Here is a 24,465-nt window from a genome sequence, read left to right as displayed (position 1 = left end):
AACAAAAAAATTTATATAATGCAGAACTAGCTAATCTAATCTAATAACTATAACTAATAAGTAATATAAAAGAAAAAAAAAACAAAAGAGAAGGAAAAAAAAACGCGGGCTGTTTATAATATCTCACAAAAATAAGTATTCATCAATGCCGTCACTTTTTAGTTGCCTTCTGTTGGTTTTTAAAAGCTTCCCAACCCACTAACTTCCCACTAATTTTTGCTGTATTATGTGCCTTTTCCTTTCATTTTATGCTGTGTTTGACTTTCCTTGTTAGCCACATGTTGCCTAATTCTGCTTTTAGAAAACTTATTCATCTTTGGGATGTATCTAGCCTGCGCCTTCTGAACTGCCCCCAGAAACTCCCGCTATTGCTGCTCTGCCCTCATCCCTGCTAGTGTCCCCTTCCAATCAACTTTGTCCAAGTCATCTCTCATGCCTGTGTAATTCCTATTACTCCACTGTAACACTGACACATCTGACTTCATCTTCTCACTCTCAAACTGCAAGGATCACTGCCTCCTAAGTGTTCTTTCACTTTAAGCTCCCTAATCAAATCTGGTCCATTGCACAACACTAATCCAGAATTGCCTTTCCCCTAGTGGGCTCAATAGCAAGCTGCTCTAAAATGCCATCCAGTAGTTATCCTACAAACTGCATATTGAAATCTTCCCTGATTATCATAACATGTCTTTTCTACATCCTGCTGAAATTTATATCTCACATCCTGGCTACTGTTCAGAGGCCTGTATACAACTCCCAAGGGTCCTATTGCCCTTGTTGTTTCATTACTCTTCCCACAAGATTCTAGATCTTCCAATCCTATGTCACTTCTTTCTAAGGATTTGATGTCACTTTTGTTTTTAAACTGGAGTCACCCCGCACCCTCTGTCTACCTGCCTGTCCTCTCAATACAACATGCATTTTTGGATGTTAAAGCTCTCAACTATAATCTCCTTTCAGCCACAACTCAGTGGTGCCCACAACTTCTAACTGTGCTACAAGATCAGCTACCTTATTCCATGTATGTGTGCATACAAATAAAATACCTTCAGTCCTTTATTCATCACCCCTTTCACTTTTACACCCCTTGTTATACTTCAACACATCTCATTATCCACAATTTTGCCCCATCGTCTAACTGTCCTTCCTCACTGTCCCACTACGTACTTGATCGACTTGCATACCAACTGGCCCACCATCAACCCAATTACTCTGGTTTCCATCCCCCTGCTACATCAGTTTAAACCCTCCCCAACAGCTCTAACATCATCACAAGGATATTGGATTTTTGCTTTTGGTTTTAGCACCTTCTTACTCCTCAGGGGATTCTGTAGAATTGAGGAACTACACAGATGGTACGTACAGTTTTGTGACTCACCCGCACCTTGGCCAAAGCACAATGACCACATTTGTGCTATGTATCAATGATTTGGATGCTGATATAGTAGATAAGTATAGCAAGTTTATAGATGATACAAAAATCAGTGGTATTCTGGATTATGTGAAGATTGTCTAAGCCTACAGCAGGATACAGACCAGATGGATGTTGGGTGCAGCAAGACAGATTTAAACATACAGATAGTGCACCACACCTTCATTGAGGGAACAACAAATGTGGTCATAGGCATATGTCAATGTAAGTGGCACAATTAGTTAGTTTCCAAAGAATACAATAGTTAGCAGTGTTATGAGTAGCAGAAAAAAGACATCCAAGATGAAAGCAGGATATTCAGTGTTTTGTAGAAGTATTCAGCCTCAAACCCTTTATTCACGTAAATATTACAACTGGGGATTTTGATCAATTTAACTGAAATTTTTTATGTATGAATCACAAGCTCCTTTTTCATAGTAGGATATGTCGAGATGGCAGGTGGATGGAGTTGAGTGGGATCCGGGATCAGCCATGATGGAATGGTGGAGCAGACTCGATGGGCTGAATGGACTAATTCTGCTCCTATGTCTTATGGTCTATCCTAAAAAATTAAAAATTGTTAAGCATGAAAAACTAAATATTCAAAAACTGAAATGTCAGCAGTTCAAAAGCATTCATCCCCTTTTGCTCAGTACTTAGTTGAACCACCTCTCGCAGCTACTAAAGCCAGTGGTCTTTTTGAATAAGTCTCTATTAGCTTTGCACAATGTGATGGAGCAAGATTTGCCCATTCCTCCTTGCAAAATTGCTCAAACTGTACCAGGTTATTTGGGAAGCGCCGGTGGACAGCAATCTTGAGGTCTTGTCAGAGATATTCGATTGGGTTAATGTCAGCACTCTGACTGGGCCACTTAAGGACATCAGTTTTCTATATTTGATGTCACTTCATGGTTGGTCTAACAAAATGCTTTGGGTTGTTGTCCTGCTGAAAGAGGAATTCCTCCCCAGTTCAAGCTTGTTGGCAGAGGCTACCAGGTTTTTATCCAGGATCTTTCTGTATTTAGCAGCATTCATCTTCCCATTAGTCCTGACCAGATAGTGGAGCCATGACTTCATCTCCAGTTGCAGACACTGACTTCTGCAGTTCGTTCAGAGGGACTGCTGGTGTCACAGCAGCCTCTTACAAGTGTTGTTCTTTCCCAGTGACTAAGTTTAGAGGGGTGGCCTGACCTAGGCAGTTTGGCAGTTTGGCAGTTTGGCAGTTTGGCAGTTTGGCTTGGTTGATGGACTTCACTGAGCTCGAGGTATGTTCAGTGCCTTTGAGATGATCTTGTACCCTACCCTAGATTTGTGCTTCTCTGTTATCATTTCCCTGAATTGCTTAAATGCTCTTTTGCCTTCGTTTTGGTTTGGTCTGACGAAAAACCTACCATACTTTTGGACCTTACAGAGAGGGGGTATTTATTCTTTGGAATTCATTGAGAACAGGTGATCTTCCAATTTTCAACAATGAATTAGGTAGCTGGTAAAGTAATACACAGTATTGTACCTGAGGAAAGTTAGTGTAGTAATTCCAAAAGGGATGAACACATTTTCAGCCTCAAAATTCTGGATATTATTTTTTAGTAAATTGTTGACAGGTTATAGAATTTTTTTGTTGATTTAATATGATGCACAATGTTTTGTAGATTAGCTCAAAATATCCTACTTCAATGTACTTTAAGATTCAAAAATGAGACAGTTAAATGTGATAATAACTGTGGGGTCTGAATACTTTCTCAAGGCACTGTAGATCACTGGAAGTTGTCTGGAATGATGGCAGATGTAATCTAATTATGACAAGTTAGAAATGATGTATTTTGGAAAAATCAAATAGATGATAGGACATATGCTGGTATTGGAGTGGGTCCAGAGGAGGTTTACAAGAACGATCTTAGGAATGAAAGGGTTAACAGTATGAAAGATTTTGAAGGCTCTGGACCTGTATTCGCTGGAGGTTAGAAGAATACGGGGGTGGGGTGGGGGGTGCTCACTGAAACCTACTGAATATTAAAAGATTGAATGGACAATGCAGAGGATGTTTCCAATAGTGGAACCAGAACACATAGTCTCAGAAAAGGATGTCCCTTTAGAACACAGATTAGGAGGAATTTCTTCAGCAAAGAAGGTCTGAATCTGTGAAATTCATAGCCACAGATGTTTGTGGGGGCCAAGTCATTGAATATTTTTAAAGTGGAAGTTGATAAGCTCTTGATTAATAAGGATATCAAAGGTAAATCGGGAGAAGGCAAGAGAATGGAGTTGAGAGGGACGATAAATCAGCCATGATGGCAGAGCAGACTCGATGAGCCAAATGGCCTGATTCTGCTCCAATGTCTTATATGGAGTAAATTGGAGGATGTCAAGGAATGCTGCTGAATGGAGGGGACCTTGGGGTTCAAATCTGTTGTTCTCCAAAACTGGCAATGCAGTTAGCTAAAGTGCTGAAGGTGGCATATTACATGTTTGTCTCCATAGATTGTGGCCTAGAATATAAAAGTTGTGACATTTTTTGTTGTAAATTTACAAAACACATGTTGGATTGCACTTGGAGTATTATTCTATTTTAGAAACATAGAAAACCTACAGCACAATACAGGCCCTTCAGCTGTGCCGAACATGTACTTGCTTTAGAAATTACCTAGGGTTACCTAGGTAAGCTCCATGTACCTATCCAGGAGTCTCTTAAAGACCCTATCGTATCCACCTTCACCGGCAGCCAATTCCATGCACTCACCACTCTGCGTAAAAAACTTACCTGACAACTCCTCTCCTCCTAATTTTATTTAGAGATACAACATAGAACAGGCCCATCTGCCCCAACTGGCCACACGACACAGCAACCCACCAACTTAACCTTAGCCGAATGGCTGGACAATTTACAAAGACCTATGTGCAACTCTGGTTAACACACTCTAAGAAGGAGGTAACCATGCTGCACCAAATGCAGAAGAGACTCATCTGAATGCTGTCTGGATTGAACGAGTTAAGGAGATAGGCCGAATCATCTGGGCTTAGGAGTGAAATAGACAATAGACAATAGGTGCAGAAGTAGACCATTCGGCCCCTTGAGTCTGCACCGCCATTCTGAGATCATTCACTATCAATACCCAGTCCCTGCCTTGTCCCCATATCCCTTGATTCCCCTACCCATCAGATATCTATCTAGCTCCTTCTTGAAAGCATCCAGAGAATTGGCCTCCACCGTCTTCCGAGGCAGTGCATTCCACACCTCCACAACTCTCTGGGAGAAGAAGCTCTTCCTCTGTTTTAAATAACTGACCTCTTATTCTCAATCCATGCCCTCTGGTACTGGACTCTCCCAACATCTGGAACATATTTCCTACCTCAATCCTATCAAATCCTTTAATTATCTTAAACGTTTCAATCAGATCCCCTCTGAAGATAGTTAGGATGGTTTTCCAATGATATCGGCTCAGTTCACTTCCAGCAGTGGGGAAACGCAAGCATAAGGAACAGGCGAGACATGGTACAGACAGAAATATGGATCCATGAGGAAGAGAATCGGATATCAAAGGAGTGGAACAAGTGTCCCCAGACAAAATGGGATCTGCCCAAGCGCAAGTTCTCATGGGCAGAGTTTTGGAGACTGGAGCATTTCCGTATTTCCTTCCTCTTGCAATCTGTGTATGACACCCTTCCTTCGCCATTACATCTGTACACGTGGGGGATGAAAGAGGACCCGAACCGTAAGCTCTGTGGTCAATAGGGGACACTGGTTCATATACTGTCCGGGCGTAAAACAGCTCTAATTCAAGGGCGGTATAGGTGGCGCCATGATAAGGTGCTGCTGGCTCTTGCTGACACATGAGCGAGAGAGATGCAAGAAGAGGATGGCTGGCACAGATTTGAGAGCCATCACCTTCATCAAAGGGGCAACCAAAGCCAAATTTGCTGTTTAACGCCCAGGTCCTGGGATGTGGGAAGGAGGCTGCAGTTCCCGGAGGTGGTGCACACAACTCTCTGCCCAGACATTGCATTGTGGTCAACTGAAGACCGGAAAATAATTCTGGTTGAGCTGACGGTGCTGTGGGAGGAGGGATGGGAAGAGGCCCACGAGAGAAAGGCCTTGAAGTACCAGCCCTTAGTGCAGGAGTGCAAAGACAAGGGATGGCAGGCGTGGTTGTTCCCCGTGGCGATCAGCTACAGAGGTTTCCCCAGCCAAATCAGCATGGCGGTTGTTGTCAGCTCTGGGCCTGGATGAAAGGAGCAAAAAAACAAGCAGCTTGTAGGATGGGGGAAGAGACAGAATGAGCCTCTTGTTGGATTTGGAGTAGGCGAGAGGAGGGAAGCTGGAAGCCAGGAGCAGATGGGCAGTGATTCGGCCACCACTGCCGGCCCACCAACTGGAGAGTGTTGTGGTTAAGGGTCAAAACACTCTGTGAAGGTTGGGAACCACCTGATGACATCTGCTCCTGGCTGAAGGCTACCTCATAAGGCATCTGGAGAATGCACCCTAACAGGAGTATGGAACAAATAAGAGGGCACAGGCTTACAGTGAGAGGGAAGCATCCGGAAGTGGATTTGTAAGGGGAGCAGGGCGAGTTTTTTTTAACAAAAAAACAAGAACTCACTATCAGAGGAGGTGATGGAGTCAGTTATGATTACCTTGCTTAACAGACACAGCCTGGCACTTTAAATATACAAAGAAGGGTACAGGTCTAATGCAGTCAAATGAGATTAGTGTGAATAGATGAAAAGACCAGTATTGAAGTGGTGGGCAGAAGAGGTCAGGGTTTCAATGCTGGTCATCACCATGGAACTCACATAGCAAAGCAGCTGACTCATCTTTACAACATCCTCTTCTTCTGAAGCAGATCCTGGGGTGGAACAGGACCTGCTTCTACTACAGTTCTCTGAGGAGCCTGCTGAGGGCAAGGAGGGACTCACAAAGTGTGTCACAGGCGAAGTAAGAACTGCTTGACAAACCAACTAGGTGGGCAAGTAGTACCAGTGGGCTTCTCACCAAAGCCTCTACTAACACGGCAGGCTAAGAAATTCGACTCTTACCAATACATGACAGAAAGGATCTTATCCCTCAGTCTGTGGCTTGGTATGGCAACTGCTCTACCCATGACCACAAGAGATGCAGAGTTAGGGACACAACTCAACACATCACAGAAACCGCTTCCCTCCCACAAAAGATTCTGACTACACCTCTCTGCCTTTGTAAAGCAACCAGCAATATCAAAGACCACACCTACCCAGACACTCTCTCTTCCTCATTCTCCCCTTTCTCATCAGAGAGGAGGTACAAAAGCCTGAAACCACATACCAGCATGCTGAATAACATCTTCCATCCCATTGCTACACAATTATTGAATGGCCGTCTAGTATGATAAGATGGACTCCTAACTACAATCTACTTTATGACCTTATTGCATTTTTTCTATAACACTTTATTCTGCACTATTGTTTTACCTTGTACTAGCTCAATGCCTTATTGTAATTAATCAATCTGTATGAAAGACAAGTTTTTCCATTGTACTTCGATACGTGTTACAATAATAAATCAAAGCACCAATTTACCATTTAAGCTGGGCTTGTGATGAATGGATTCTAATGTCATCAACACATATATTTATTGAAAGGGAGCTCCCAATCTATGAGAAGTGGTCCATTGTTAAGCTGTGATTGCACAGTGGGGGAGGTTGGTAGAGGACCTTTGTTTTGTTGAGATGGAAGAATGGACCTTGCAGTTGTTGACCATGATCTGGAGCTCAGCTTCAGTGGGAACATAAGCAATTGTGGTCTGCGCACTACAGCTCAATACTGAAGTTCAGGTGATCTTTCTCCCAGTGCAGGAACAGTGTAGAGCGTCCTGTGGAAATGCTTCAAGTTTATTGGAGGCAAGTTAAGGCACCATGTTGAGAAATTTTTGAAAAATGTTGACCTAATAACATTGCTTGGTTTGACATCAGTCTTCACTGTGATTGAATCACATCTCCTTTGCTGGCAAGGAGATGTAATTCAACAGACAAAATTGAGAAAGATGCTCCACAGTCCCACTTAATTGACAGAATCAAAGGCTTTCGTGAGGCCAATAAAGCCACACTTTGTGATAGATACTGCCTTCTGCATTACTGTTGGAGTTGACGCACAGTGAAGTTCATGTTTATTAAGCCTCTATGTAAGCCATAGCAAGATTCAGAAAGTGTTTCAGACACTAGGAGCTGGTCATTGAAAGAATCTTGACACTACTTGACCCATGGCAATCAGCTGGAAGGCTCTCCTGTGCTTACAAAATTAGGATTTTTCTCCTTTCTTCCAGCCCCAGGCAAATCCTCTTCTCCCCACATATGGGAGGCAAGGGTATAAACTGTTGGGTAAACTTCATCCATTAAAACTCCAGTAGCTCTTGGGTTACTCTGTCTGGTGAAGAAGCAAGTTGGTTACATCTCGTGGACAATTTCTGCTGGAGACAGCTTTCTAAAATTCCTCCTTCTAATCACTTCTTTACCCACTTGACATTAGTTCCTGAGGTGAATTACCATTTTTTGTGTCTGTGTGTCTCTGAGTGTGAGTGTGCGGGAGAGAGAGCGTGTGTACGTGTCTCTCTCATGCAAACTAAGGTTCTTCTTTCAGGTTAATATAGAACCACTCATTGATCTCAACTGAAGCTCCCAGGGTTGGGGGTATATGCAAACAATATACTATTAAAACAAAGGAATAAAGGTGGCAAAGCATAGCCTTCAACAACATTAACATAAACCGTGTACAGCTTTGGAATGCAAGCTAAAAGAATTAGCTTCACTATTAATAGACTGAGTACAAATCAATTAGAACAGACAAAGGGGAAAGCGGTTATTTTGAATGTGCACATACCACAGGCATTTCAAGATTACTTTTGTAATAATAAAGAAAGAAAAAAATTTGGAGTTAGTAACTCAAAATTTAAAAAGACAAGCAAGCTCCCAACCTGAGCTGAATTAAGTGAATTTAGCCACAGCATGTTCAATGACAAACCAATGATGAAAGTCAGGATAAAATTGTGCTTCTGTAAAAATCTAACTTTTGTACAAACTCAACCAGACATCAAACAACTTTTGTAAAATTAAAAGCTGACAGAATCTGAGTAAAGCAATTATCTTCAAAAACAACATAAATGAATATGCCGGGAAAAACCCTGGGGATCATTTGGTCAAGATGCTATAGGTTTGGTGATATTGTTAGGATTGCTGTAATTCAGTTTGTTGGTGAAGTGTTTCTCATTCACAATGACCTAAAACAGCTGTATCCTCCACTTGGGAATGAATGGGCCTTGACTCCAGTCAAACCTGCCCAGGCAAAGAACTTTAAGAGATGCATTCCAGCAAAATCAACTTAGAAAGGGAGATTCTCAGTTACAAAGAGTTCCTGAAGGATCAATAGCCTCCAAAGCATCATGGTCAGATGCAGTACTCCTTTCCAGCTTCAAACAGCAAACTAGCACTCACCTTCGAGTTTCACTTTTTACTGTAAACTATGCCAGTGCTATTTTGTTAGTTACTCTTATCTCATAATATGGATAATACAGGGCATATGAGACAAAATAACTAGCAGGATATTTCTGAGATTGGGTGGTGCAGTGAGTTTAAAGACTGGATTCCCCATTCGTTTCGGAATTCCAGCTTGCAAAAAATTAATGATAGTAAATAGCCTGCAATAACAGTTTCTTCAGAACTATTTATCAGGATAAAAATGAGCTTTCTAAGCCTACAAATTCCTTATCTAAAACTAATTTAAGAATATTCCTTAAAATATCTCTATTTTAGCAAGCTTTCAATTATTCACAATAATATCAGCCACTTAAGAAGGTGTCTATTTTCTCCCCCTCTGGTGCTCCGGTGAAACACTTTTGATAAGACCATAAGACCTAGGAGCAGAATTAGGCCATCTGGTCCATCGAGTCTGCTCTGCTATTCAATCATGGCTGAACCTTTTTCTTTCTCCTCCTCAACCCCAGATCCCAGCCTTCTCCCTGTAACCTTTGATGCCACATCCAAACAATCCCTGCCTTATGTACTCCCAACAACCCAGCCTCCACAGCTGCATGTGGCAACAAATTCACCCACTGTTTGGCTAAAGAAATTTCTCTGCATCTCTGTTCTGAAAGGGCGCCCCTCTATCCTGAGGCTGTGCCCTCTTGTCTGGACTCGCCCACCATGGGAAACATCCTTTCCACATCTACTCTGTCTAGCCGTTTCAACATTCCAAAGGTTTCAAAGACATCCCCCATCATCTTTCTGATAGTATGATATAAATTCAAGGTGTAATTGTTTAATAAGACATTATTTTCTTACACATTACATGTAAGCACAGGGTTTCCCTGCCTACCAAGTGATAAAACAATTGGTCAAGTTCCTCTGACAAAGTGTTTCACATGTCAAACTGACTTAATCGACTTATAATCCATTTCAATTATCCCAAAACCAGCACGTCCTCAACTTATGTAACCAAAGACTAAAAATGCATGCGTCTGTCAACTGTAAGGCAGAATTATTCACCATATTCAGATATGTGAAGCTCACATACAGTACAATTGAGGAATTGCATATATTGTGGTCTGTTTAGAAACAAAAGCGCAGTACTGATTACTCAAGTACGTCCATCGTACTGAAGATCTTCAAAATCCCACCTATTACTTGGATATATGTTATCAGCATCTGCAGCAGCAGCAGCATGTAATTTACATACATTGAAATTGATGTATTCAGAAATGGAAATACATCCAATCAAATCCTTCCCCTCCGGTTTGGCATTAACAATTTTACGTACCAGATTCAAGTGTATCAAACTGCACACTTTGTCATCACTGCTTTATACTTCTGAATAATGAACACTGTATACTAAACACTAAGTCTATCATGGTGTATAATTATAGTCTAATGGAGTCCTGGTATTCCCTCCATCTTTGCCACTTCATAGTCTCATATTGTATCTGCGACACAATCTTCCCTTAGTTTGTTTCCTCTTCAATCTTCATGATATTAAGTCTCAAATTTCTTATCACAAATTTTCAGAGATTTTATTTTAAAAAAATGTAACTCAAAGTTGATAATCTTTTCTATCAGAATTTTTATGTTTCTCAATCTAAAAGCTCCTGGAATGCAATCATAACTTCATAGCTGAGCAGCAGAACACTAGTCCTGACAATGGTCTGGATGGTTACCTATTTAGAAAGATTATATTGAATCGCTATATCACAAAGAGAGAATAAAGAATCCTTTCATTGCTGGAAAAATAATAAAGTAATAACAATAATTTAAAATAGGACAGTGGGTGACAACAATACAGTGACCAAGTATGTACTATATTTGATGAATAAAATGCAGATTTGCCCATACCCATTTGAGTTCTATGACCTTTGCACCAGAAGAGAGTCAAATGAAGTGGAGACTGGCACAGGGGAGTTGAGGTTTAACAGGACCAGAAAGGCACACCTCCTAAACCAGACTGAAGTCGAATAAATAAAGTGCTGAACGTGAGCAAGGTCATCTAGAACAATGAATGTCAGATCAAATACAGGAAAAAAAATATTGGATTAAAAGATAGAAACAGAGACAATTAAACAGTTGAAATGATGATTTTCTAAAAGTGACAACAAAACTAAATTCTGAGGCTTTAACAGGTTGCTTGGCAGCAATTAAGATATGCTTTTCAAAGGATACATGTTTAAAGCCCATGCTTTCTGTGTGTGACAAGACAATCATTCACAATGTTAGTATGAGAACTTCAAACCAACGAAGGCATTTTAAGGTGTTTTTGTGTATGTGTTGGGGGTGGGGTGTAGACAGTAATATGCCGCTTCTGGGCACCCTGAGGTAGCAATGTCTGCAAAAATTCTCACCTCTATTGCCCAAATATGAATGTTGTTAACCTCAATTTAATTTTTATTCAGGACATCTATCTTAATTGGGAAAAAATTGAACGTATGAAAACATTTATTATTCAATTTGTGCATTTAAATAATCAAAAAGGCAACCAATGCATTTTGCGTGTACATGCAGTTTCAGATCCTGGCCACCAGGTGTCACCTTGTAACAACACATTGATCTTACCAACAAGAAATTCACAACGGAAGGTTGAAACTTTTCTGAAATTTGCAAATGAAAAAATATTTTGCACAACTCTCCAGTCAGCTTTCTGATTCAATGCTCTCAAGAATTCCTGACCAACTCTATTCCTGTTCATTTGCAAAATTGAGAAATTATGGCAGAGAGTTTAGACTGGAGAAGCCTTAGAACAAAGGCTAAATGGATAGTTAATGGAGGTGGACAAGATCAAGATTTGTTTCAATGAGTTAAGTAAACCAGTGCTTCAAGGGACAGAGGCACAGAATTAAAAACTTGGATAAAGATAACACAGTCTGTGAGAGCATCTTTTTATCAGTGCAGAGCAGTCATGATTTGGAAGAAACCTCCTGAAAGAATGGTGGAAACCAAATCAATCACTGCCACCAGAAAGGAAGTAGAAAGTCACACCTAACCGAAGTTTTTCATAGAGCTCTGGGGAACACAAGTCAATGGAAGTGGACAGACTAAATGAACTGAATGGCCTCCCTCTTTGTCCTAAATATTCTATGACAGTGGAAACAACGGACAACTCATCTTCCACTTTCTTATTTGGCAGCCTTCTCAGGAATGCCCTACCTGGTGATATGCTGCTTTGCATCCTGGTCAAATAAAGGGTTCTTTCGGCATTGCGTATGCACACGCAGCTCCACTTTGAAGAGCAAGTGAGCTTTCACTATAATTATCCCTCAACAAACAGTTACTGACCTTGCCAAGCTGCTGTTTTTAGGAGCAAGCTCTAATGCATGTTATCATATTTTATACATTATTCTTAAAGAAAATGCCCAGAAATACTTTGGACCATTTTGAGGACATAAAAGGCCACAATGTCAATGCAAATCTTTCTAATCAGTTGCTGCTACAGTATTTGGGCACTACACTCCGTCACAGCCGACACCTTTATCATCAGCTCTTCATCACCAAATAGATGAGCAACAATGCTGTGGTTCTCCCTCCATGCCCATTCTCCACATGCATGCAAGCTACCCCCTCAGGGACCTTACCTGGACTCAACCAAGCCTTGTTGATAGACAAACGGCAAGCTGTGCTTTCAGAAAACAGGGTTTAAACAGCTAAACCACAGGACAATCATGGCAAGTTAATGGCTATCAAGGTCACCAAAACACTCAACATTTATGCTTCAGAAATGCAATACAGTGACACAGGGGTCATGTGTATAATCCATCAATCTATAGTGCCCATGATTACAGCTTACTGATGAGGCTTTGATTGAGTTGGCAGCGATATCGGTCGCTCCACTGGCAAGTGGCAACAGCTGATTCCAAGAGCAACATTTTTCAAATAACAGGATCCCACAATTTCAAGGGGCTCGGTGGTTCTACATAATTCTGTATGGAGGAGCTCTGCTGGAAGATGCATGAACATTTTCCAGGTAGCCACCCTGATGTCTTTAGTTTAAAAAAATCAACTAGGCCTGTTATATTACCTCTGAAAGAAAAGCTGAAGGAGGCAAAAGCCAGACCAAAAAAGAGCAAACCTCTGCACGCATCACACCTCTTCAAGGAGGGAGAAAATTATATGAATTGTGATGTCAACAAATGTCTCCTCCATCGTAAAGTGGACATATTAAACGTAGTTTAGATGCGTAAGCACATCATGTAGATCCTGCAACATAGCCAAGAGAATACAAAACTCTGCCTTATTTTATCAATCGGCAGGATTCATGAATAAAAACAACAAAAGCTGTTGTAAAGTTTAATTGAGACCAGATAATGTAGCTAGTATACCCTTTTCAGGACTGTACTTTTTCAAGCCCTGTCTGAAGGTTCTTTTAATCATCCCAATATCCTCGCTCTCTCAACAATTGTGGATGCACTAATAATGCTTCAAACAGTCCCTCATAGACAATTCACTTGCTGGAATAGTATCCAGTGCTGCTGAGAGAATGGGGTGGGCTCAGAGTTAAAGCTTAGTATATAAACACAAAATATCAAGAGTGTGGACGCCTGAATAGAAAATAAATTTCCTGAAAACATTCAGCAAGTCAGGTCAGATAAATGATCAAAGCTGCATAATTACCCAGTTGTTTACTCAAAGTAATACATTGTGATAATTCATACCATCAAACTGGAAATACGCACTGATTGTTTACTCTCAGTCTTAAAAGTTGGTATGTTATAACTATTACATTCATGCAAGGGCCATTTACATTCTGCATTCACCATTGGGAAGAATCTCCATCTTGTACAAATAATCAATATAATATCAAGTTACAAATCAAGAATCATCTGTATTACCTTCCAGATCTGTCCCCATACATCTGTGTAAACAAGGGATGAAGCTGATGTCAGTTTGGGTTAAGACAGTATAATTCCATGCACTGCTAATCGAAATAAAGTGAACAATCTAATGTGAGATCTCCTATGTTAAAGATAAACTGGGGAAAAGTGTGGGCCATTACCGCACCAGTGCAAGATCTTTGATCCAAAGCCACAAGGTTTTCTTTGGTTCAAATAGTTTGAATAAAATGTGTCTCTAATTTACTTTTCTCAAATTCAAAATCTTGTACACTGGAATAAATGCAACTGAAGTAACAATTTCAAGAGCCAGACAGCATGTGCTTAGAGCTGAAATAGGTTAAAGTAATATTTTATACAGACAAGAACTCAGATCATTACTCATATCATCCGGCGACTAATTTTGAACAGAAAATTTCAGTCATGCACGTTACCTGGTGATGTTCTTCAACAATAGTGGCAGAACTAGCAAACTGCAAACAAAGTATGTCTGAAATGTTGCTTCTTAAAATAATTGATGACAAAATGCTCAACACAAAAGACAAGAACTGAAACTATTTCTAAACATCTGCTCAGACAGTTGCCATAAACTCCACTTCAGCAACATAAAAAGAAAGGTTCAACTACTCTTTGGTTCTGAATAAATAATGCACAAGCACCAAATGTGACATGTCGGGAAGAGGGGAAAATAAGCAGAGAAATTCTACCTTCATTCCAAAGTCACGTATTCTATCACAGAGGCAGAGAGGAAGGAGAAGGTTCAAATATCTAATTTAGTTTTACAATAAATTAACCCACAAGATGATCTTATCTATTCCCAGTATATTAGATCACATGCAACTCTTTTCATTCTAATATTCCTTGGATTTATTCCCCCCCCCCCCATATTTTCAGTTAAGCACTAATAATTGAATAGCTTGTACACAGAACCAGGCCTCAATGTGATCGGGTTAATCATCATACAGAGAAATGTAATAAAAAGATTAGTCAAAATCAAAAGGAAATTCCAGAGAGTAATGTCTTAACAGCTTTATTTGAATTTTTAATGTATCAAACTACAGTTAACTTGCGAGTGTATGGTTAAATATAAAATGTCATCTACATTTCACAAGCATCTTGTTTGCTGTTAGGCACCATAAAATCCAATTATAAATCACATCTGTACACAAATTGCACCATAATTTTACAGTGGCTGTTTTGGTTAATAGCATTTTTCTTTATAAAAGAACTGGCAGTCCACATCGTTGTTTAAACAATAATCTGCCAATGATGATGCAATTTGTACATGGGAGTTTACAGTATACAGTCTTGCTCTGGACGTCATGACAGTTATTTTACAAATGAACATTTATTTTAACACAAATGCTCGTAAACCAGAAAATGTACATACAAAATCTGTTAAAAGTGCAGAGAATAGGCTTACCAAGTTTAGAGCACTTCTGCAAATAGAATCAAATGTAATAAAATTGTTTTAAAGTTCAATTCCAAAGAGATATATGCATATATTGAAACCTTTCTTAAATCCTTTGGATGTTAGATTTTAATTGATTATTTCCAAAAATCTGGCAGCGAATTTAGTAACAAATATCCACATGCAAAAATTTGGATATTAAAAAAGGCAAACAATATTCAAATGTGCAAACAGATATTACTGACTTCTGGATGCCAATCCTAAATATAATTTAGTTTATTTTGGAGGAAAGAGACAAAATTCACCAATTACAAAGAAAGTGCGTAACATCCAACGTTGCCAATTTGGTATTTTTGAAGGTTAAAGTCTGGATGCAATGCGATTTAATTTTGTGGGCACTTGATTTGAACATTTCTCCTTGCCTGTCAGAACACAGAGGAATGCAATAAATTGGTACTAAAATCACTGCCACTTAAGGTGAGTTGAAGAGAATTAATTTGATAAATAAGAGAAGACAAAGACAGAAGATTTGAAATAAGCTCTAGATACTGTATTACTAAATTTGCACATCGCATCGCTGTACAGAAACACAGTGAGGCCTGGTGATACATAAAAAGCAAGCAATCCTGTTAGATGTTACTGACAAGTAAGCAGAGCACATCATGAAAGCAAAAGAAATTGGTGATAGATTGCCAACAGTTGGGTAACTTGTGCATTGATTCAGATACAGAGGATTTACATGGGAACATCAAAAGCTACAGTTCAGCTTACAACTGGTAGGTCTATTGAAGCTTCTAATGCAGCACTCAAGGTTAATTGCACATACAGAGTCATAGAAAGGGATCACCATTACTGTACTGTTTTTCTTTCCTAGGAAAGAAGAACATTAATTCTACTAATTATAGCTTTGTTGCTTACCATCCTTGAACAATGAGTACCAGAACACAACTTTGTCAGCAAATTCAGCCAAAAAAGCAAATAAATCAACAGCAGGGAACCTGACCATCAATCGTTACAGGTATGTATCCAGTGACACCCAAGATTATTTTAGGTACTTTAAAAAAAAATTGAAGAATCGAAGCACTTTAGTTGAAATTTTCTGGACAATAACATTTAACAACAATAAAGTACATTCCCTAATTCAATTTAAATAGATTTTGTTTTACAAGTATAGTATTACATTTTTGGCATTTTCAAATTCTAAAAATGGTTCTCAAAAATAATTTCATTTTCCCATTTCATAAAAAAGTGGTATTAGTAATAAAACTGCTAGCTTCTGAAAGGCTCAAGCTGCTTTATGCACGAGAAGGTTAAACTTGCGGCTTATGCTGAAAGCACATTCTATAAACACAACATCTATTCTCCAAAGGATTATTTTCCAAATCCAAATCCTTCCAATAGCTCTCAAGCTCTCCTCAAACCACACATTACTCATACCACCTTACCTGCAGTTACACCAAAATATCTTCCCAACATTTGAAAGCTGATCAAAATATTTAACACTGTTTATTAATCTGTTTAAATATTCTAATAGAAAATGAAATTCGTCAGCCTAATTATTGAAATGTGGTCTTTTAAAATACATATCCTCTATTTTATATAGTATATTCCTTAATTACTACCAACGTACTGAGCCAACATCAGCAGAGAATGGCCTGGACAGGGTTCGGGATGAATTTGAGTGCCGTTCCCCAAGACTCAATGTTCTTTTGCGCTCACGGACCAAAGCCTTCTGATGTCTCTTCATGCGTTCCAGCTGCTCTTCGGCACTCATTCTGCCTCTTTGGTGTTCTCCATAGAGACGCTCCAAGGCACTCTTCGGTCTTTCCTGCAACCATAGCATATGGAGAAGTGGATGAGAATTAAAAAACACAAATCAATTACAAAATCAAGAGCTTCAGATAAAAGTATGAAAGAAGCAAATATCAAGCTGCCTACACAGCTGAACCACGATTGAAATGAGGATGGGTAGTCAGAAACTGTGTGCAATATTGTTGCTGCACCTCACTACCAATAAACTGCCACTGGGTGTGGAGCTAGTCTTTAGAACATGTCGGAAATTCTTCATTACAGACTACATTCTGGAACTAAGTTCATCCAAATCTCAGAGTCTGAGTAAAACTATGAAGACAATGCTTATATTTGCATAGAGAACAAGCTCAAAATTGTAGTTGACTTGCTTGTTGCAGCAAAGGAGAGAATGAGCCTTACATTCAACATGACCAACACACCAAGATCCTCTACCAAACTGTCCCTGTTGCACTCTCAAGTTCATTATGAGACCCTGGAAAATGAAGACCACTTTCCATATCTTAGGAGCCTCCTCTCACTGAAGGCAGTCAATGATGAAGAACTTCAACATTGACTTCAATATATCAGGCAGCATTTGTTACGTCGAGGACAAAAGCATTTGAAGAACAAGTCCTCAGACTGCAACAAACCCAAGATTGACCAGACAGTGGTTTCCTCCGCCTTTTTATGCTTGAGACCCAGACTACCTACAACAAACATCTCAAAATAGTGGGGGGAAAAATATTTCCACAATACCTCTGCTAAATTCTCCAAATTAACCATTGCTAGCATCCTTTCCCAGATCAACACGCCTGGTATTGAGATCCCAATTTCTGACAGTCAGCTATTCAAATGCCCAAATCCAGTTGCCCAATGCAGACACTTTATTTCAAGCTCTCTCATATTAGATTGCCATGAAGTCATACGCAAAGCTTGTGCTCAGAGGAAATCAGCATTCCCAGTGATTCCTGGAACCTCTGAATCAAAGCCTCTTGAAGTGAAGGAATGAATGTTCAGGATGGTACTGAGCATCTTGAGGCCATATATCAGGAGCACACGGAGACCCTTCAGAAGGGGGGAAGTAACAAACTACCCACCCATTTTGTAAACTCCTTCCTGTGTCAAATGTGGAAGAGTCAGAAATTCCCATACTGACCTTATTGGTCACCTACAAGCTCTCAAAACCAGAATGGAAGCAAATCATCCTACTTTAAACAGCAGGCAACTGAATCTGTTTCAGAATATTATTAGAGATATTGTTCTATAAGCATGGAACACTGTTGCACAGATGAGGTACTCAATTAAATATATAAATCAGAATCAAGCTGGATCAATCTCCTCCATGTCCCTAGTTGTAATAATGCCACCAAAAGCAGGCATTCAAGTTGCTATAGAAGATGGAGAAGAGATTAATGATATTAATTAACCCAGACTTGGTACTGCAATGCAGGCAGTATGCTGACATTGTGACATCTGCTCAGTATAATCATTTCCATATTCTGCTCGTGTAAAAATATGTTGCTGTTTGGTTCTGTGCACCAGTCAATGGTCCAACATCAAAACTTAACACCAGCTGAAGTCAGCCTGCACTACCTGAAGGACACGCACACAAAGTTCAGGTGCAGAGTAGCTGGAGAAGGTGATTGCAGTCATGTAAAAAGTGAACCTGACCTGGGAAACCAGACAATAGAAAATCAAAATACAGGGCAGGTTTTAAACTGCTCAATTGGTACAGTGAAATGTTTGAAATGGGTGGTTACAGATGTCTTATATGCACGGATAATCACAAAGCTTTCCAAACATATCATTCAGTATCAACCAACTAGATCAGAAATCCTGTTCAGAGGCAAGTTCAGAAGTCTCTCAAGCATAATTTTCAGTAAATGCACCATCAAATACATGTCATTTTAATTGGCAGTCTCTGGCATGTCACAAATCACCTTGTCCTCATTCCTTATCTATCAATAATCCCTCAGGTCTTGTGTCAAACATACACAAACCTCACATCACCATTATATATTAGGATCTTGCTACACTCAGTCTCTCATCTTCCATACTCTAGCAGTCATTCAATATGCAGACATCAACAAATTCCATAAAGCTCTGATTTACTTCCTTCCTTCTTGCAGGAGAGAATTATGCATTTTATCTGGATGCAGGCACATACCTATTGCTGATTAATGACAGACCTGAAGACATTGAAGATGACTTGTATCTAATGTCCTTTCCCAGTTTTTCATCCTGATTTACAAGCCGCAGGTAAGTGAAGCCTGCAGCTCACTGCACTCCTATTCCCTGAAAACAGTTCACTCTTGTACTCAAGCAGCACAAACAGAGTATATAGCTGGGAAAGAACAAGACAGTAATAAAGGTGCATCATCATTTATTTTCACACTTCATGCTCAGACTAAGACAAATAACTTAGAGAATAGTGTAAAAGCTGGATCTGCACTTTACAAGATCCCAAGTGTGAAGCTAGGGCGGGACGCCAAGCACAGCTGGCCAAGGAGACACTTGAGATGCAAGAGCATCTTTATGACTCACCCTAAAGGCAGTGGGTAATGGGAATATTGAACAAAATAATGCACTTTGTTCAGAAGCTGAAGAACAGCACATTGCTTCTTTGAAATACAGGAAATACACAGCCTAAGGCTAAAACAAGCTACATTAAATTCTTCGTCAAGAAATGTGTAGCCCAAAAATGCAGCAACTTATTTTTGCCTAGTATAACTTATGTTCATTTATCCAACAGGGGAAGCGAAACTAAACCTCTGAAGATCAGAATCTGAATTCAAAGAGGAATTAAATTTAGCCCTTTCCACACCCCCCCCAAAAAAAAACCCCTAGGTCAGGTGCACAAGGGGAAACATACTGACTTCGACTTTTCTCAGATCCTCCCTTATGCTGCCAATTAAGTGCCAGAGTAACAATATAAACTGTAGCAAGCATAGCCACAGAGCTGCGTCATTATCTTTAACAAAGTCTTTAATTTGGACTAATTTCCTCTAAGATGCTTAAACTTAGTTTTGCCTGAAAAACAGGGATAATGAGGGAGTCTCATTAGCAACTAGTTATGCTGTTTTAAAATAGATTGTACTCAGTGGTCTTTTCCATGGTTATATTTAATTCATTAGTTCTAATACTTTGCAGGAGAATTCATCACAGCCTACATTTATTTGTTCGATCTTGTGAAATCATAATCACTAGTTGAATTTTTCCTGGAGCCTGCAAAATCTCACCCCAACTCAAAATATTTTTGCTACATTCACCCCAAGTTTAGCATAAACCTGCACTGCTGGCGACTGTTCATAGCTCTGCAAAATATCATGTGAAGACTTAGTATTTAAAATGTCACCATCATTTAAATCCAGCTTATTGTGCAGGACAGAATTCCAAAACATTTAAGGAACAGTTTACAAATAGTTTCACCTTAGAGCTGGCTTCATCTTTTTTCCGCCGAAGTGTGACGTAGGAGGCTATGGTTGATGACTGCTGCAGCCCTGAATTAGATGATGGCACCCCTAAAAACACCATAAGTAAAATTAGGTTTACTGAAAATTCCATTTTCAGAGAAAAAGGTGAGTAAACACCAAGTCACAGTAATAGTACTAAAATGCAGTGGTTTATTCTACTGACTGATTGGAAATTTGCTAGTGCAGATTTATTGACTGAGTGACAAATAGACATAGGAGCAGAATTCAGCCATTTGTCCCATCAAATCTGCTCTACCATTCAATCATGGCTGACCTATTTTCCCTTTCAATCCTACTCTCTTGCCTTTCTCCTTGTAACCTTTGGTGCCCTAATCAAGACCTTATCAACCACCACTTTAAATACACCTAGGGACTTGTTCTCCACAACCGCATGTGGCAATGAGTTCCACAGATTCATCACCCACTGGCTTAAAAGATTTCTCCTTATCTCTGTCCTGACGGGATGTCCTTCTAGTCAGAGCCTGTGCCTCTGGTCCTGGACTCTTCCACGACTGGAAACATCCGCTGCATTCTATCTAGGCCATTCAATATTCAGTAGATTTCAATGAGGTCCCCCTGCATTCTTTTAAACTCCAGGAAGTACAGGCCCAGAAAACACTCCTCATACATTAACCCTTTTATTCCCAGGATCATTATTGTAAACCTCCTCTGAATCCTTTTTGATGTTAGCTCATACCATCTCAGATGTGGGCCCAAAACTACTCACTAGACTCCAAATGCAGTCTGGCCTATGCTTTATGAAGTCTCAGTATTCCATTCTTATTTTTATATTCTAGTTCTCATGAAATTAATTATTTTGCCAAATTTACAACCGACTCAACCTGCACAAGGACCTCCAAGTCCCTTTGCACCTCCAATTTCTGAACTTGCTCCCCAGTTAGAAAATACGTCTTTATTCATTCTTCTGAAGTGCTGTAATGGCATTGGGGTCACTCCAGACTATCAAGGAGGAAATATTTCAGGTAAGTATTTTAAACACAGTTTATTTTATTTTTAATGATACACATTTAGACTTAGACAAATAGCTCTAAACACACATTTAAAACTCACTTCTAGTTTATAAAAGGTTTCTGAATTACAAAAGATTTATAAACTTCAAAGGATTTCCAAACATGAGTACAATTCTTAAGAAATAAAAGAACATAGCAACAAGTTGCAGACCGACGAGTTGTCCATCACAAAATTTGAAGATTGAAAAATGAATTCTAGTTTTGCTTTCTGTCACCACGTCTTTCTCTTTGTCATTCCGAACAATCTGCGATGCTTTCTAACATCTATACCGTTTTGCCGCTAGTTGATTTATTTGCATGTGATGTTTCTCAGATACCTTTCCTGGAACAAAGTAATTCACACAACTTCTGGGGACAGAGAGCCCAGACATCCAAAAAACTGCTGTGAGGGCCAACTCTCTCAGTACACAAATATCCCAATCATTGATTGACTAACTATGCCTCTGACCATGTTCAATGTGCTAAGTGACAAAATAAGCCTGGTCTGGAATCTTCCTTGATCTTTATCACATTCATAGAAATAACTTGGCACTAGTTGCCTGGTTTGATATAGGCCAAATAGCAGCTTCTTCGAGATCATCTGCAGAAACAGTTTAAATTTCTCTCTTTAATGCCTCTTTTTTCCTTTTCAAGGTGGCTGGGATTCTGTCGAAGTCAGTGACCTGCAGCTGCACTCAAACTGTGGCTCTTCATGGCTCCTGGAGTTCACAGACTGGCCATTTTTCAAACTATCCAGGAGTAGCCTGGAAGAATGTGCACCTCCGGCGCGTACTCCATGCTGGTGTCACTGACTGAGGCATCGCAGGAGAAGGAACATCAGAATCTCACAGAGGTGGATACAGCTAACAGAGGTCTCTGGACTCGAGTGATTACTCCCTCGTTCTCTTTCTCTCAATGGTGGGGAGAGTGTGCTGCTGGTTCTCGAGTCAGAGAACCTTGGAATAAGAAGCAAGGCGGCAGCTTGTAACACCGCAACAGTGACTGTTTGTTAGTCTGTTTCGCTGCGAAATGGGTGACAGCTCTCTGTCCCTTGATAGTGAGAGAGCGAGCCTGTGGCATGTCGAACTATTGGGTAAACAATAGCTTTTGTTGACTGCAGATCACGATCTCTCCTTGGCGGCTCTGCTACTGCTTGGTTGCTTGGTAGGCGACCGGTGCTGAAACTTTCTGCAGAATGGGTGGAGGGGAGGAGGTTGATGCTTCGCTGCTGCGTGCGCATGGGAGGGGGAAAGGGGGGGTTTTGGGTTCTAGCATTTCTCTGTCGTTCACTCTTTGGGGTTCCCTTCTGCTTTCATGGATGTCTGTGAAGAGTAAGAATTTCACGTTGTACACTATACATTAACTGATATTCAAATGGAACCATTTGTCTTGGGTTTGGCTGATGCAGATGAGAACATCTCATCATCATTTCGCTTTGCAAACCAGTTCTCTTGAGCAGCCCCTTTCCTGCAGCGAGCCAGCATCCTGTACTCTGTAGACAGTGCTGTTTGTTTGCCACACTGCCCTTTTAACTTCAGACTGACTATTGCTTGCAATTGGCATTAAGAACTAAAAACGTGTTCTTGTTTACAGCAAGGAATATTGGTTAGAAGTTTAACTTTGTCACAAACAATCCTGACCCTTTGAAAAGGCTATGCTGTTGTACTAGAAAGCTGAAGTTTGCAACAAACCTCCTGGACCTTGAAAGTGAATATCCTTTACAGTGCACAACCATACACTGATTCCATCTGACATTTCTTTACCCATTCTCCTAATCTTTCTAATTCAATCTGTAGACTTCCTGCTTCCTCAACACTATCTGCCCCTCTATCATCCTCAAACTTGGCCTCAAAGCCATTAACTCCATGATCCAAATCATAAGCATATAATGTACAAAGTAGCGGACACAACACTGACCCCTGCGGAACACCATTAGTCATTGATAGCCAACCAGAAAGGACCTCCTTTACTCCCATCTTTGCCTTCTGCCAGTCAACCAATCATCTGCCCATGCTGGTATTCTTCCTATAATACAATGGGCTCTCATCTTGTTTAGGACTACAGGATCCAACTGAGAAGCATACAGAGCAGGACTAATGGAGTGGACACTATAACTATAATTAGCAAATCTCAAGCAAGTTAAGCTGCACATTACCAAGGGTTACCAGGCCTAATTAAGTTACATCTTTTGGATACAAAATTGTGTGGACCATGGACATCAAATGAGGACGAGACTAGGTTGAACTATGATTTCACCGAAATGGGTCCTTCCGCTCACCATGTCGACGTCTGTCTTTGAATATCAGACAGCTTACACTCAAAGCCTTCCTATGCACACAATAAACACATGGCTGGGCGAGGCAAGAACATTTTCAACTTATGCGCCCAAATGTCAATTACAGGCCAGAGGTTTACAAAGATATAGGAATTAGGAGCAATAAGTTAGAGCAAGAAAAAAAAACAGTATAGCAATGAATGTGTACAAATCCAGAATTCCAGTGTTGGGAAAATGGCAACCTATGTAGGCTTTATCATAATAAATGTGAATGAAATAGCTACCAAATACTTTACTTTAAATTATCCCCAATGCATTCTATGTTTTGTGTATTTTAAGCATTTCCCATTAGAATCCACTCAAGTCCTCTCATATTTTAGTCATCACAGTTCAGATGTAACATTTTGACTGGCATTAACAAGGGCACATAGAATTGGCTGTTATTCTAGTTGAATTATTTTCCATTCTGCTAGGTTCTGAGCATTGATAACCTACTTTTACCATTGCAACTCTGAACCTAGATACTTACTGGCAACTCTCAGCTGGTTTTATTTTGCCTTTTGACTTTTAGAAACTTACTAATCTATGCTATAAATTTCACCATGGTATGAATGTAGATAATAACCTGAGTACTGTAGATCTATAAGAACAACTTTTCACACTCTTAGCAGTATCTCTTCTCCGATAATTCCACTGATTATGGCAAATGGAACTAACTGTGCAACAGGAAACAATTAAATCTCAGCTGCCATCTCAGGTTCAT

General features: G+C 39.9%; 1 protein-coding gene across 9 annotated transcripts in view; it reads right to left on the bottom strand.

The window, feature by feature from the left end:
* Positions 1-24,465, bottom strand: part of plekha7b (pleckstrin homology domain containing, family A member 7b) — a 422,578-nt gene that overhangs the window by 19,125 nt on the left and 378,988 nt on the right. For all 9 annotated transcript variants that reach the window (XM_059975737.1, XM_059975738.1, XM_059975736.1 and 6 more), the window contains 2 exons: positions 20,374-20,465; positions 16,784-16,981 (listed from right to left, as the gene is read on the bottom strand). In XM_059975737.1, the coding sequence (XP_059831720.1) occupies positions 16,784-16,981; positions 20,374-20,465 (290 nt within the window). The remainder of the gene's footprint in view (positions 1-16,783; positions 16,982-20,373; positions 20,466-24,465) is intronic.

The sequence above is a fragment of the Hypanus sabinus genome, chromosome 7 (genome assembly GCF_030144855.1).
Source record: "Hypanus sabinus isolate sHypSab1 chromosome 7, sHypSab1.hap1, whole genome shotgun sequence".
In the NCBI taxonomy this organism is placed as follows: Eukaryota; Metazoa; Chordata; class Chondrichthyes; order Myliobatiformes; family Dasyatidae; genus Hypanus; species Hypanus sabinus.
Note: the sequence above shows the minus strand (reverse complement) of the source record. Positions and strands in the feature narration are given on the sequence as shown.